The following is a 15,595-nucleotide window of genomic DNA, read 5'->3' as shown; positions in this document are numbered from 1 at the left end:
GTTTTTTAGTCCGTCCAAAATCGCAAGCATGCTCGTGAGTTCTCGTTCCCCGTTCATCTTCTTCTCGAGCGCACTGGAAGATTGAAGTTTGAGACCAACATCAAATAGATGTTTTCAGTTGATGTAGACTAGAATCTAGTTTAAATTCGTATTGTATTTATCTAGGACTCTCAAAATAAACTCCTATATATATGTACGTTATCTTGATGGACTGTTCCTCATTCAATAGATTAATACGTAACACAGATAGACCGAATTTTGAGCTATCCACAGTTCTTTCAAGCACATTTTTACTTTCATACTAGCAAATTGCTCGTAAGTTGCTACAGTTTCCATTTATACATGCGTATAAAGCATATAACATAAAGATATATGTGTTTTTTTTGTCTAAGTGGGTGTGAATGTGAGTTTGGAGGCAACAATCGTGGTTCGAATCTCTATTTGAAATGTGGATCCGATCGAGTCAGAGGGACGACAAGTTGATTACAAAGAAATATACGAATTCTTTGTAGAAGTGATGACGGTAGAACCGTGGAACCAGAAAAACTGGTGATTTAATATAGTAGATTTACAGCGATGGACTTATTCTTCATATAAATAGAAAAAAACCAAAAAAACAGTGGGGTGTTGAACGTTTTTTAGTCCGTCCAAAACCGCAAGCATGCTCGTGAGTTCTCGTTCCCCGTTCATCTTCTTCTCGAGCGCACTGGAAGATCGAAGTTTGAGACCAACATCAAATAGATGTTTTCAGTTGATGTAGACTAGAATCTAGTTTAAATTCGTATTGTATTTATCTAGGACTCTCAAAATAAACTCCTATATATATGTACGTCATCGTGATGGACTGTTCCTCATTCAATAGATTAATATGTAACACAGATAGACCGAATTTTGAGCTGTCCTCAGTTCTTTCAAGCACATTTTTACTTTCATACTCGCAAAGTGCTCGTAAGTTGCTACAGTTTCCATTTATACATGTGTATAAAGCATAAAACATAAAGACATGTGTATTTTATTAGCTAAGTGTTTGTTAATGTGAGTTTGGAGCCAACTACCGTGGTTCGAATCTCTATTTGAAATGTAGATCCGACCGAGTCAGAGGGACGACAAGTTGATTACAAAGAAATATAACGGATTCTTTGTAGAAATGGCGACGGTAGAACCGTGGGACCAGAAAAACTGGTGATTTAATATAGTAGATTTGTACATAATTTTAGCTTTTTACTAATTAAATATTTAAATATGGATCCGACGAGTCAGATGGACGACATGTTGATTACAAAGAAATATAAAAGATTCTTTATAGAAATGACGACAGTGGAACCGTAGAGCCAGAACAACTGGTGATTTTAATATAAGTAGAGATTGTCAAGTCCCTTGCATATATAATCACTGTCCTGGAGATGCAAGTAGTACCCTCTATTTTGCTTTGCTTGGCGTTTTGGTGAAGCTAACGAAAAAGGGCATGCCGGCCATATATTGTGGTCGGGATCCTTGTACCATTGCAGCTAGAGCAGCAGCTAGCAATAAATTCGCCTCCATCCCCCATGCCATTCTTTAATAGGCATATGCCCCAGCAACCATGGTCTCTGCGGAATGCATGGTACCGGCCGGTAGTAGCTAGCTAGCGCAACCACGGAGTTTAATCAGCGCTTAATAAAAGAAAATAAATATTAGTAAGTTATAAAGTAACTAGTACTTGTTGTAAGAGTTTATATTAATGGCTAAGGGCCAGGCGGGCCTTTTCTTAATTAGGGCTAGGGCACTTCTTTAAATTCGCAACAACGGCACTAACCGCAAAAGGATTATTGGCCTGCCATCTTTTTAATCCAACACTGCAGGCCTTCTGTTTGTCCCCAGAGCTTCGCTTTAGCGCTGGTGTCCCACCTCATTAATCATGCATTATATTGGCAAATGAACATTTTACTATCTTTAATTTCGTTGTGTGCTAGCTAGAGCTGGATTAATTGGATGAAAATGATCAACCCCAGAACGTCGCAAAACAGGTTCTCTTGTTTGTTTGCCTGTCGGGTTCAGGTTCTTCTATCTGGGCCACACTAAAATACTGTATATAGCCACTGTAGCTAGGAAGAGGCTAAAATGAACATTTCAAGACAGAAACTTTGCATAAGGAATCATAGTCCCAGAGAAATCTACACGTATGGTCCAACGGTTTCAGCAGGGGGACCAAATGCTTTCCTTTACCTAACTATTATTGGAGAGGCCCTAGTTAATTAGCAGTACGTACGTCCAAATGCATGTCTGAAACGTTGTCATCGTCCAGTCAAGAGAAGGGATTAAGAGCACACATGATTAAGCATGCATACACACACACCATGCAAATAATAATACAACAAGGGGAAAAGCGCATGCATGACAGCGCGGACTTGAACTCGTCATCGAATCGTGCGCGCACCAAACCGCTATCTCAACCCTGTCTGATTATTAGAATAATACACAGATTTGGTAATTAATGATCAAGCTTACGTCCTTTCAGCACCCACATGATGGCTAATTAATCATTTGGTTTGATCAAAAATGGCGTGTTTAGGTTTCGATTCTCTCTGAGTAAACGGGCACCATATGCATTCATTGGACGCAAATACTGGTTGAGAGGCCGGATGGCCACCTGAACTCCATCTCGATGCGTCCCTGAGAAACTAGGTTACGTTGAGTACGAACCTACAGTTACTAGTTATAGATTCATTATGGTACAACTTATCCACCTTAACTCAAGTATTTGACATGGCACATATATGCTCAGGTTTAGTACGCTACCGGAATCCAAGGCTTTGCCGAGTGTCGGCCTCTTTGCCGAGTGCCTTTTGTCGGGCACTCGACAAACAAGGCTTTGCCGAGTGTCGCACTCGGTAAAGTTAGGCTCTCGGCAAAGAGCCTCTTTACCGAGTGCTGGACACTCGGCACAGGGCGTCACTCGGCAAAGACATATTTGCCGAGTGTTAAACACTCGGCAAAGGAGGCGCTCGACAAAGGGCCGTCAGCGGCCGTCCCAAAGCTGACGGCCGTCAGTCTTTGCCGAGTGCCATATATATGGCACTCGGCAAAGGACCCTTTGCCGAGTGTCTTATAAAGACACTCGGCAAAGTATACTTTTATTTTTTAGATTTTGTCTCCCAAACTTTTTGTGGTATGTTCCTACACTATGTATACCTACATGTATCATTTGTGTAAAATTATAACAGAGTTTTGAATCGTTAGTAGATTTAGTTCGTTTATTTGAATTTCTTCGGAAAATTAAGATTTGAACTGCAGGTCACTCGAAACTTGGGAAACCGTGCATGCAAAAATGATATCCGTCCTATTTAGCACAAGTTACGACCGATTTCAGGAGCGGACCGGAAACTTCGAGCACCATGCTCACTCAACATGGCCGTGAACTTGCTATCCAGCTGTTTAAAAATTGTATAAAACACAAACAAAGTCAGAAAATTATGAAACTTGTCCACGTGTCATGATATCATATGTAGAGGCTGATAAAAATTTGAAAAAGTTTCGAGAAAATTGTGACGCACTATGTGTAGAAACCTAAGAGAACCACATTGAAACTTTATGATTTCATGTGTGGTTCTCTTAGGTTTCTACACATAGTGTCTCACAACTTTCTTCAAACATTCTCAATTTTTTATCACAGCCTCTACATATGATATCATGACACGTGGACAAGTTTCATGATTTTCTGACTTTGTTTGTGTTTTATAAAATTTTTAAACAGCTGGATGGCAAGTTCACGGTCATGTTGAGTGAGCATGGTGCTCGAAGTTTCCGGTACGCTCCTGAAGTCGGTCGTAACTTGTGATAAATAGCATGTATATTATGTTTGCACGCATGGTTTTTCAAGTTTCGAGTGACTTGCAGTTTAAATGTGAATTTTCCGAAGAAATTCAAATAAACGAACTAAATCTACTAGCTATAGAAAACACTTTTTTAATTGTCCCAAAATGGTATATGTAGGTCTACATAGTGTAGGAACATACCACACTCTCTGGTGGGCTCTTTGCCGAGTGCCGCACAGAACACTCGGCAAAGAGCCTGACATGGGGACCCTCTCTGGCGAGCTCTTTGCCGAGTGTCCCAAGTGGCACTCGGCAAAGATGGATTCTTTGCCGAGTGCTGCCTGGAAGACATTCGGCAAAAATAACTTCTTTGCCGAGTGTCACCAGGGACACTCGGCAAAGCCACCGTCTCCGTCACCCGGCGCCGTAACGGCCGCTTTTCTTTGCCGAGTGCTCTCCAGCACTCGGCAAACTTTGTCGAGTGCCCGAGAAAAAGCATTCGGCAAAGAAGACTTTGCCGATGCACTGTTTGCCGAGCCTTATTTGCCGAGTGTCACACTCGGCAAAGCCTTTGCCGAGTGTTTTTAAGGCTTCGCCGAGTGCTTCAGGCATTCGGCAAAGCGATTGATTCCGGTAGTGGTACGTGTTGCTATTCTCTCAGTACGTGCAGGTAGGCGATGTGTGTAGGTCATTAACGAGATAATTATGATAAAAATACCGTCCAACTTCTCCTTTTAAAGATGCTCATATATATATATATATATATATATATATATATATATATATATATATATATATATATATATATATATATATATATATATATATATATATATATATATATATATATATATATATATATATATAGGTGTGTTTATAGAGATGATTATGTGAAAGCTTACATCTATACACTTGGTTTGAAAAAAATAGAGAAAAAGAATGGGAAGAAAATGATTTTATTAGTGACTAGTTAGTCTACTAGCCAGCTAGGGTTTAGTTCCTCTATCTCCCATAAACTACAGTTACCCGCGTTTTCGTCAGCGCGAAATGCCCGGTTTGGCCTACGTACGTGCATGCTCCAGCTTTCACTGAGAGAGAACTCGAAACTACACACCTGCAAGCGAACTGGAACTTCAGCCTCACAAAACTATCTTTATGGCTCCATTGAAAGAATCTCAGAAGAACAATTCACATGCTAGAAACGATCATGGACTTCATACATTGGTGGAATTATAATGTACATATATATGGATATAGATATACATACATCCGTTCCTGAAATCTTATTCAATTCTGCTTAAAAGAAACAGCTAGCAGAAGAAACATGCAAGCCACATTGTTACATGATCAGGCACTAGAGAGTAATTAACTTCCCCGGGATAGCATTACCTTGGGTGCACGGTAATTACACGGCTATCTCGACACAATTACCACAAGCACCCCAAGGTTAGCAATCTCCATGTGGATTACTCCTTGCCCTCGCAACCCTGCATATATTACAACTCTACCCCTAACATTAAACAAAGGAACCAGATTACCCAAATTACCCCTCGACCCCGGCCGTCGAGCTCGGGGGCGCCGCTGCGCTGCCGGCATCGTGGATCGGACGTGGCCGTGACCGTGGGTAGGCGGTCAGCACGCGTAATACTCGACGAGCTCGGCAAGCGACTCCGGCTGCGGGTCGGCGTTCTCGAGCATCCAGAGGAGGTGCTCGAACAGCACGACCTCGCAGCCGACGACGGTCCCGCCGGCGCCTACGCCGGCGCCGCCAGAGCGGTCGACGAGGTTCTGGAACAGGGGGTGGCCGACGAGGTCCGCGGCGATGAGGTAGCGGCGGCGCGACTTGCCGACGTAGACCGGGTGGAGGCCCGGGGGCAGGCCGTCGGTGCCGTGGAACGATGCCGACCCCGTGCCACCGCCGCCGAAGGCAAAGACGGACGAGGCAGCGGCGCCCTTCCTCCACGAGTTCTCCAGAGCGAACCCGGCGCCAGCGTCGCCGACGTCGTGAGAGCGCGCCGAGCACCCTGACGGCGTGCGCGAGATCCGGCTCGAGGAGTGCCACCTCTTGATCATGCACTTAAGCTTGCTCAGCCCGCCCTTCGCCATTGCCGTGTCGGTCAAGAAGTGGAACGGAGAGAGAGAGGCCAGAGGGAGAGAGCAGCTCAACAGAGCAGAGGAGGGGAGGACCGACGATGGACGGTCGTCTGGTCGTGGCAAAGGCGGAGGCTGGAGAGTTGGGTCCTTATATAGCAGGTGGAGGGCCCACGTGGCGGACCGGAAACGTGGGGCTTGGGCCCAGGTGTCGGGAAAAGGTAACCGTAAACCTGGCGATGGGGGGCCGCAAAGCAACCGCTGAGAGGCCAGTGGCTTGCTCCGGTGGCTCAAAAGAGAACCAGAGAGGAACTGTCTAACATTTGATTATGCTGGGGTCTAATTTAAGAATCGATGTGAAACGTTGATACTCACATGAATAGTCAAGATTTGGAACGAATTGATCTACGCTAGACATGTTTGCTAGCGTGGCAGCATATTAGCACCAACAATGCCTAAATAGCCCCTAAACTTACCAGAGTGTATTATCTAGGTCCCTATCAAAATACACATCCACGTATATTGTTTAAAATACATAATATATATATATATATATATATATATATATATATAACATCTCAATAACTAAACACATAAAAAGAATAAAAATATAAATACTTTATATATATAATAACTTTCACCAATATATGAATAAATAAAGTACATAAAATTAATACGATTAGCCATATTACATCTAGCGTGTATATATATATATATATATATATATATATATATATATATATATATATATATATATATATATATATATATATATATATATATATATATATATATATATATATATATATATAGGGAAGAGGTAATGGAAGCCCTGGGCTTCCGTTAGTGGACGAAGCCCCAGCCAGGAGGCCGATCGGGTCACGTTCGGCCCAATGGACGCCAGCTTGCGTCAGCCATGCATAGGATAGCAACGTATCCCGGCTGAGACGCTGCAACCGATATACACATGCATAAAGGTATGTGGAAATGTGCATAACTCATGCATATATGGAAAAGTTTCTGCCACGAATCACGGAACGAATATTTGCATGTGCATGCCGGTTTACGATTGCATAACGCTGTGAGACATGATAGCGTAAACCATGCAACATTTAAAAATCTCCCACCGGTTTGAGATAAGGAAAGACGTGCGCGTAAATAAAGGCGCAGTTACGGGAGGAAACAAATACAAGGTTAGCTCGTCCACGTTCGCTCGTCCACCGTCTTTATCTCAGGTATTGGCGGCGTTTAGCGGCGGCGGAAGTTAGAGGTACGGCCGGCGGCGAGAAAATGTCGAGCACCGGAGCTGGCGATGACATGCCACCTGTAGCATCTGTAAATACGCCAGCATGTACGTCTGTTTCAATGGACATGAATCCTGTAGCGTCTGCGATCGCCCCATACACAGAGGGTGTCTCCGTTACTCCCCCGGCAGCATTGAGGGCACCTGGACATATCGATGAGCAAACAAAAACGGCAGATATGGTCGGCATAGAGAAGCACATCCTCATGAGACATATTGGGCCGCATGAACAGGACACACCTCATATTCTTCAAAGCCATGTAAGTTCTCCCTAATATGATACTCTTATTCTCTTACATACTTCTTTGTAATGTTGTACATATACCATGTTAAATTTAGACGCTATTGAATAGTAAATGTTAAATTTCTGTGCGCAGCCGGACAATATTGATATAAGATTGATACCTAAAGTCGGTATGACATTTAGTAACGTGGACGAGGCGTATAATTTTTATAGTCAATATGCATACGAGGTTGGATTTCCGTTGAAGAAATATAGGGAGCGGAAGAATTGTAAATGGTTGAACTGTTCAATGGAAGGAAAGAATGCTGAAAGGGTAGCTGGAAATCCAAGGATACGTAACACATGTTCGAAACGAACACAGTGCAAGGCTGGGATGAAACTTAAAAAAATCTACGATGATGCTAAAGAGAATGTTATTTCCGTTGATTGATCTGGTAAACTATGAGCATAATCATGAATTTTTGAAGAAAGATACAGAAAAAGGGCAATTGCAATGCAACAAAACACATGATCGTGAATATATGGAGTTCCTTAGTGCGATGCAAGAAAGCAGGATTCCACAACATTGCATTATGGATTTTGTTACAGAAATGCATGGTGGCCCAGAAAACGTTCCAATAACCGTGCAGGACATGAGTAACCTGTAAGTGTATTATGCATTGACAATAATTGTATTTTATATTACAGAAACAATCGTAATGTGTTGAGTTAGATATAGTGCATAATCATTACCTTTTTTGACAGGAAAAAAGCATGGCAAAGGGAAAGAAATGCAAATGATGTGTCAAAGCTGTTATCTTTTTTTTCATTATGCAAGAAAGATAATCCACAATTTTTTTCAGACTTTCCACTGGACAAAGAAGGGAAAATTTTAAGCATATTTTGGTCCCATGCTAGCCAGCAAGCCGAGTACATTGATTTTGGTGATGCAGTTACATTTGATACTACACATAAGACTAATATGTACGATAAGCCATTAGGCATGTTTGTTGGCTCGAACCACCACCTACAATGCACAATATTTGGGTTTGCTTTACTAGGAGACGAGACAGTTGATACATTCGAGTGGGTCTTTAATACGTTCAAAACATGCATGGGATGTGACGGACCACGCGTGATGTTGACAGGTATGTTGTAATAAATGGCTCGTAATTATTATGGCACGTACTATATGATATCATATTGGCTTGCATAATGTTATGTAAATTTATCTATTTCAGATCAAGACCCTGCTATGCCAATCGCACTAGGCAGAGTATTCCCAAACACAATACATCGATTGTGTTTGTGGCATGTGCAAAACAGGTATATGCCCCACTTGAATGAATTGTATGCAAGATTTGAGGATATGGATTTCAAAACAAGGTTCCAATCTATAATACATCATCCATTGAATGAAATGGAGTTCGAGGCTGCCTGGCAAATGATGCTAGATGATTTCCAGCTACACGAGAACAACACCCTTGCCAGATTATATGAAATACGCAAAGATTGGGTACCTGCATTTTTCAAAGGAGACTATTGTGGTCTTATGGTCTCTACACAACGAAGCGAGAGCATGAACAAGTTGGTGAAGAGTGCCCACGTGGATGCAAACACACCGCTTCATCAATTTGCAAAGCAAATGATGAAGCTCCTGCATAGTAGGAAGATGAAAGAGGCCAAAGAGGCACTAGGATGCATGGTAAGTGAAAAAAAATAAACATATGTTTTATGCTATTAAAAACAAAATGGTATTAATACTATATTGTGTAATTTGCAGGGTCAAAAGGATACAACTACATTGTATATGTTTGAAATAAGAGTTGCAAGGGCATACACTAGAGCTGTGATGACAAGGTTCCAGGAGACAGTAAAATATGCAACTGCATATCGAATAGACCGTGATACAGAGGGTGATGAACATGATTGGGTGGTGAAACATACTACAAGATCAAATAAAATTGTTTGGGGTCAACACCAATTCAAAATAAGGGCTGATGTGGATGCCGGAAAGTATTCATGTGAGTGCAAGCATTGGGAGCATACAGGTATGTTATACTAAACGATTATTTCTATATAAAATTCTAAATTATTACGAATACATAGCTGTTTGCGATTAATATATGACATAATGTATGTTTAATCAATTATAGGTCTATTTTGTGTTCATCTTGTACGCGCTTTCATGCATCTACAAATTGAAAGGATCCCGAGTGAGTATATTTTGCAACGATACACATACTCCGCATCAAGATGTGGCTTTTTCAAGAGACGATAGGAATTTGAAAGGAAAAGATGGAGAAACTAGATCATATAGACAGAAGATGTTGCTTAAAAAAGCAATGAAAGTAGTACACCATGCGAGTCTGTCTAAAGCTGGGAATGATAAAGCCCTAGAGATGATGGACGAATTATTAGGGTTATTGATGCGTGTGGAGCCTGATATAGGTACTGGTGAGAGTTGTGGCACAAGTGTTTGCGATGACATCCAGGTACGCACCTCGTGTTGTTATGAATTTTGCATAATTACTTGTCGATAATGATCCATGTTTGTAATGATGATATAGGTCGAAGCGTATGAAACAGACGAAATGGCTATAGACAACTGACGCAAATTAGATGATGGGAACGAGGTATGGAACAAATCTTTATAATGTATTACATATGCTGCTCTATAACATTTGTGTCTTCACTGGACTTTGCTTTATTTCACAGGAAATTTTAATGGGGTCTAATACAAATGAATGCAATACTAAGGATGATCAATGTAATATGCCGATATTAACATTGGAACATAACACTGACATTCGGCTGGTTGATAGTAGTTCTATGGATGTGGAAGCTAGAAAGGTAATAACATTGCTACAATATATGATGACATACGTGAATATAAAAACTGACTTAATATCTTTGTTTTGTAGAAACTGGAATTTCATATGGAAGGTGTAAACTTAGCAAGACCAGATAAGGCCAAGCCTAAGGGAAGAACAATCAAAAGTAGTGAGCAACAAGTTTTAAAATTGGGTGTGAAAGGAGCTAAGAAGATGAGCAGGAAATGCCAGAAATGTGGCATAACTGATGGTCACAACAGCCGTACGTGTTTAACTGTCGAGGATAATAGGGTTCGATTGGCTAACCTATCTGGACGTAAGCGAGAACGACCTCCTGGTTCAAGGAACAAAATCAAAGCTGTAGCCCCACAATGGAATGAGACATCAACGTCGAAAAAACGAACGGTGGATGTCGGAGATGATGATTCATCTCGTAGAGAGTAGAAGACCATAAGATACAAATATTTCCTTATGTAAATGTGATTCCTGTGTTTATTTGACAAATTCTAGAAAGGATCATAAATATACTTGCAAGCTGGCATAAACGTATGTGTAATTTGTCATAAGCTATTAACAGGTATGCAGCAAACTGAGTGTGCATAGACTTAGCATACATGTATGTGAAAAAAATGCATAACACTGCGTTGTGTAATGCATAAGATGGTTAGCCTATGAACCATGACTGTACAAAAAATGAGCCTGTTTCCAGTATATAACGCTGATAATTGTATCATACACTTGAGACAAAACTAGAATAATGTATGGGCATAGAATGATGACTATTATATCATAAGTGTATGGGCAAACATGCATAAGACCCGCAATAATTATATCGTAAACTTCGGAAAAAACAGGCATACTTCGAGGTTAATGACAGAACAATATTGTACAGGAATCTGGCAGAATCAAATGCAAGAAACACACATTACTATCAAACACATTTGGTACAATATTCCAGTTTAGAGGTTAGCTGATCCCCAAAGTTGTCATTGGCATAAACTAAGAAACGTCTACGGTCTTTGCCCATATTATACACACATGACCGATCTGAAGTTTAGGGAACCATTGTATACAAAATTTATTACATGTTCAAACTAAACTACATCCTTTAGACCTTGAATCTTTGGATGTCTTCGAGCAGCGATAATGCTTTGTTCTTCGGGTGGAATGTGATATAATGCAGCGCAAGAGACCGTATCTCACTAGTGTTGCCCTGAAATACAAAAACATTGAGTTAGTTATACCTCTGTTCCATATGTTGCCTTGTGCCAACTATAGAATTAACTGGTAAATTTGTACGTACTGCTTCAATGTCTGACCGCAAAGATCCTTCGTCGCATTGATAAAATAGAATGTAACCCATAACATAAAATCCACAGTCACTGGATCCTGCTGCCATGTTAGGACAATTTGGGCACAAGTCAATTGTGAAGTTACCAAACTTGGGAATGCATGTCCTGGGCCATACATGTTGTATTGCTTTGTTTAATCTACTCATAATAACCTTAGCCCATGGTAACTTTCTGCCGCCTGAGCCCAAATGTGCAAAATGATAGTCCTTCCATGTAGTTCCACCAAGTGTTGGCCCATATGGGTTGGAATCTAAAATATGTATGCACTTCTTGACCTTGTTGACAACATACAATGTCCAATGCCCCCTGCTTACCATGGGGACCATGATCTGACCGTGTAAAAAAAGCATAAAATGAACAGTGTAAATTACAAAAGCATAACAATGTGATATGTTCCATTTAAAAGAAATTATGTTTGGATTATGAAATACGATTGTTACCGCTTTGCATTGGTCCAATTCATCTGTCTCAGGCAATGAATTGTCTAGAAGTGTGTGGAGTACAGATTCATCAAAAGGTTGAGGGTTGCGACTGTGTCGTTCCTGTTCCTCAAAGTTGAGTAGTGACTGCAATAAACGATATAAATGGAGTGAGTATACTTGGGTTCATCTAATTTGTATATGAATATGGTGTATGTAAGTTACGATAATTTACCCCAACATTAACATCAAGAATCAAACTGTTCGAACTCATGGAAGTCTGCTGATTTTTTGCATCATCAATAACACATTGGATGAAACACTGCATGAATACATTGTCGAGACACTTCCCATCGGCAAAAGATTCATATATATCAGAACATGTCGCTGAATATTCACCATAATCTATTATGGTCCTGGGGAATTTTTTATATCAATTAGAGAGGTCGCGTAAAACTACCAGCATATAAACAGATTTTGATTTAGTATGTACTTCATACCTGCCGGTGTCAGATTGCAGACCACACAAATATTCGCGTAGAGCTAACACAGTTTGCATCTCCGAATCAAGAGAAGCCTGGCCAACCTGAGGAGTGTTTGTAGCTGGATCGGTTTCAACAGAAACCTAAAAATATATATGAAAATATACATAAAAATCTGTGAACAATTTTGACAACTATAAAGAAAATGAAAATTACTGAGCTGACATAAAGTGGAATAAACGTATGTGGAATCAAGTGTCATAAACTGGCATAAAATTAATGAGCTGACATTACTGATACAAATCAAGAGACAGAAATATTCTTGCAAACTACATAACTGTATGTGTAATTTATCATAGGCAGCTAACAGTTATGTAAAAACTGAATGCACATCTACTTAGCATACATGTATGTGCAAATATGCATAACACTGATTTGTATTATGCATAACCTATTTAGACTGTGAAGCATGACTGTACAAAATCCGTGAACAGTTTTGACAACTACAAAGAAAATGTAAATTACTGAGCTGACATGTTCAGATGGAGTCTGATCAAAGCATGGACCACTGTCGGGCAAGTCTGTTTCTGCCGCTTGTTGTACGCCGCCAGTAGACTAACAATCATGGTATAAATGGATTACAAATTTAGTAAACTGCTAATAATAATATAGAAAAACCACGAGGGGGTTTACTCATACCTTGATTTGCGGAGTTGCATCAAATATCGACGCGTCAGGATCCATATGTGGTGTTGCTTTAGGAGTGACGTTTGTATTGGTCGGCATGTTCTTGCCACCGTCACCATCTTTACCCTGATAAAATTGTAATGGTTATATGCTATTTAAATAAAACGATGAATACAACCCTAGAATGAAAAATACAATTAATAAGAAAAACATTACCACTGTGGTTGTAGGTGTTTTGTTCTATTTCGTTATATTTGTATGAACCAGTGGATCAATATCAACTTCATCGGGGCAACTTTCTAATAGTACACGAATATGTTGTTGCCTTAACAGTAATTCATGTACCTGTGTGTCTGTAAACTGCGTATCCTGCTGAGAAACTGGAGTAGACATATCAGGTACATTTGGGGGGGCCGGACACGTACATCCTTCTGTACGTGTCATGTAAACAAAAAAACATTGTTTAAAATAATGGCATCAAAACGATATCGACAAATGATTGCATAACTTTTTTATATTGACGTAAAGACATTAAACTGACTAACCAGCTGTCTGGGGAAGAATATCATCTGATTTTGAAGTTGTTTTCTGCACATCATAACCATCTTCGTTGTCCCCCGCCTCAGCACGGAGGACCTCATCAATTAACTCGCCAAAAACATCAGATAGATTGTATTGTTTCTCAACAATCTGCTGAAGAGTCTGTTTAATAACTGAACACGCCTTACCAACATCCGTATCAAAATGTGACAGCTTCTCTATGAAACCCAGGCGGTGGCGGGATGGAAGCTGATTCAGCTTGCTTGATATCAAATCCCTGATGAGCGGGAGTTCGATGTGAATTGAGTGCTGTCCAGATGGGTCAGGACGAGGAACATCAAAAGTGTTGGTCCTGGTCTTATGCTGTTGTAAATTGAAAATTATTAAGTAAATATATAGCATATCACTGAATATTATGTTGAAATTCTATGACAAAAAAATATATAAATAGAATCATGCCTTGAATTGTGCTTCAACCGGTGGTACAACTGTGTAGCAGGTCTCTGTGGAGCTTCGGAACTAAAAAAGGCGTGAAAGATGGAGTAAAACTTATACAAACATATTAAATTGATAAATGAGATTCATATGTTTAATGGAAAATGCAAAAAAGCACCACAAATATGCTTACAAACGGGCATAAAGGTATGTGAACGTTATCATATGCATGTAAAAAAATGATTGACACATAAAAAAATACCGAACAATGTCCAAATGCTTCTTCTCCTTTGCGTATCTTGCCCTTGTCAGCTCTTGTCAGGGCTTGAATAATATTCCTATCAAAGTATTTGATTCGTGGTGTTCCACGTTTGTTCTGGGGTGCCGCTGAGTCATGAAGCTGATCCAAATAATACAGCTGCAAAAAATCATAACATGAGTCATTATGAGACATAACAAAAGCATAATCTACGTGTATATGGATTTTGCATATAAGATTATGGGTACATATAACAGACAAAAAAAAGGATATGCTTACAAGAATGACGATGGAACATCCATAGATGGTTGTAGAAACGTTCGTAACGCTCCTAGTATGCCACTTCTTGGCAGCTTGGCATAAATAATTGAAAATAAGCTGGCACCAGTCCATCTGGTGGAATCGATCCATCTCCTCGGTTAAAAGAACCTCATGGTTGGTTATTCCCCAGCTGGCAGTAGGGAACAACAACCTATTGAACAATATCAAGAAAAAGCATCTAATGCTTAAATCATCGTCAGACCCTTTCCTCAGACGATCTTGAAGAGCTGTAACCCCAAAATCTTCTTTCGATAGACCAAGTTCAGCTCTTAAATTGTTGGCAGCAATAGCTTCATCGATGCCCAATGCAGTTCCTCCACCAGCATTCGGTAACCCCAAAATTAGGTGCACCGTATCCTTTGTAATTTTCAGCTCCTTCCCTAGGCCGGCTCGAATTGTCATGTCATTGTGGTCGAGCTTTTCCATCAGCCAAGCTAAATGTGATCTGCTGCCGAGTGCGTCCAGTCTCATATCAAGAATACTGGAAAATCCCCTCCGTGCAATTGCTTGGCGCTGTCTGTCATTTAATATCTGGATGCTTACTAATACATCTTGGGGGTTGCATCTGACGTTAAGCCTCTGCTGAAAAAAAGTATACAATGAATATCGTAAACTCAAACATCAACACAACATGATTTCACGCATAAAATGATATATTGCCATAGACCATAAATCTCTAACCTGTCGGGGGGGACACTACTTTCCTCCGCTTTGTGACTACCTTCTTCAAAACTTTCCCAGGACTGTCGTCCAAGTTACGCTTCTTGGATAATGGCACAAAGTCATCATCCTCATCAGCAGCCTGCCTTGTTTCGGGTCTAACAGTCTCCGCCGGAACACGGGGTATGTCAACGC

At 40.5% G+C, this 15,595-nt stretch overlaps 1 protein-coding gene across 1 annotated transcript; it reads right to left on the bottom strand.

Annotated features, from left to right (window-relative positions):
- Positions 1-5,046: 5,046 nt before the first annotated feature.
- On the bottom strand, positions 5,047-6,012 carry LOC100281169 (uncharacterized). Its single transcript, NM_001154088.2, has one exon. The coding sequence runs from the start codon at positions 5,898-5,900 to the stop codon at positions 5,427-5,429; it is 474 nt and encodes a 157-aa protein (NP_001147560.1). The 5' UTR covers positions 5,901-6,012; the 3' UTR covers positions 5,047-5,426.
- Between the last annotated feature and the right edge of the window lie 9,583 nt (positions 6,013-15,595).

This window comes from Zea mays, chromosome 7 (genome assembly GCF_902167145.1).
Source record: "Zea mays cultivar B73 chromosome 7, Zm-B73-REFERENCE-NAM-5.0, whole genome shotgun sequence".
Classification (NCBI taxonomy): domain Eukaryota; kingdom Viridiplantae; phylum Streptophyta; class Magnoliopsida; order Poales; family Poaceae; genus Zea; species Zea mays.
The sequence above is the reverse complement of the archived record's forward strand: the minus strand, read 5'-3'. Positions and strand labels throughout refer to the sequence as shown.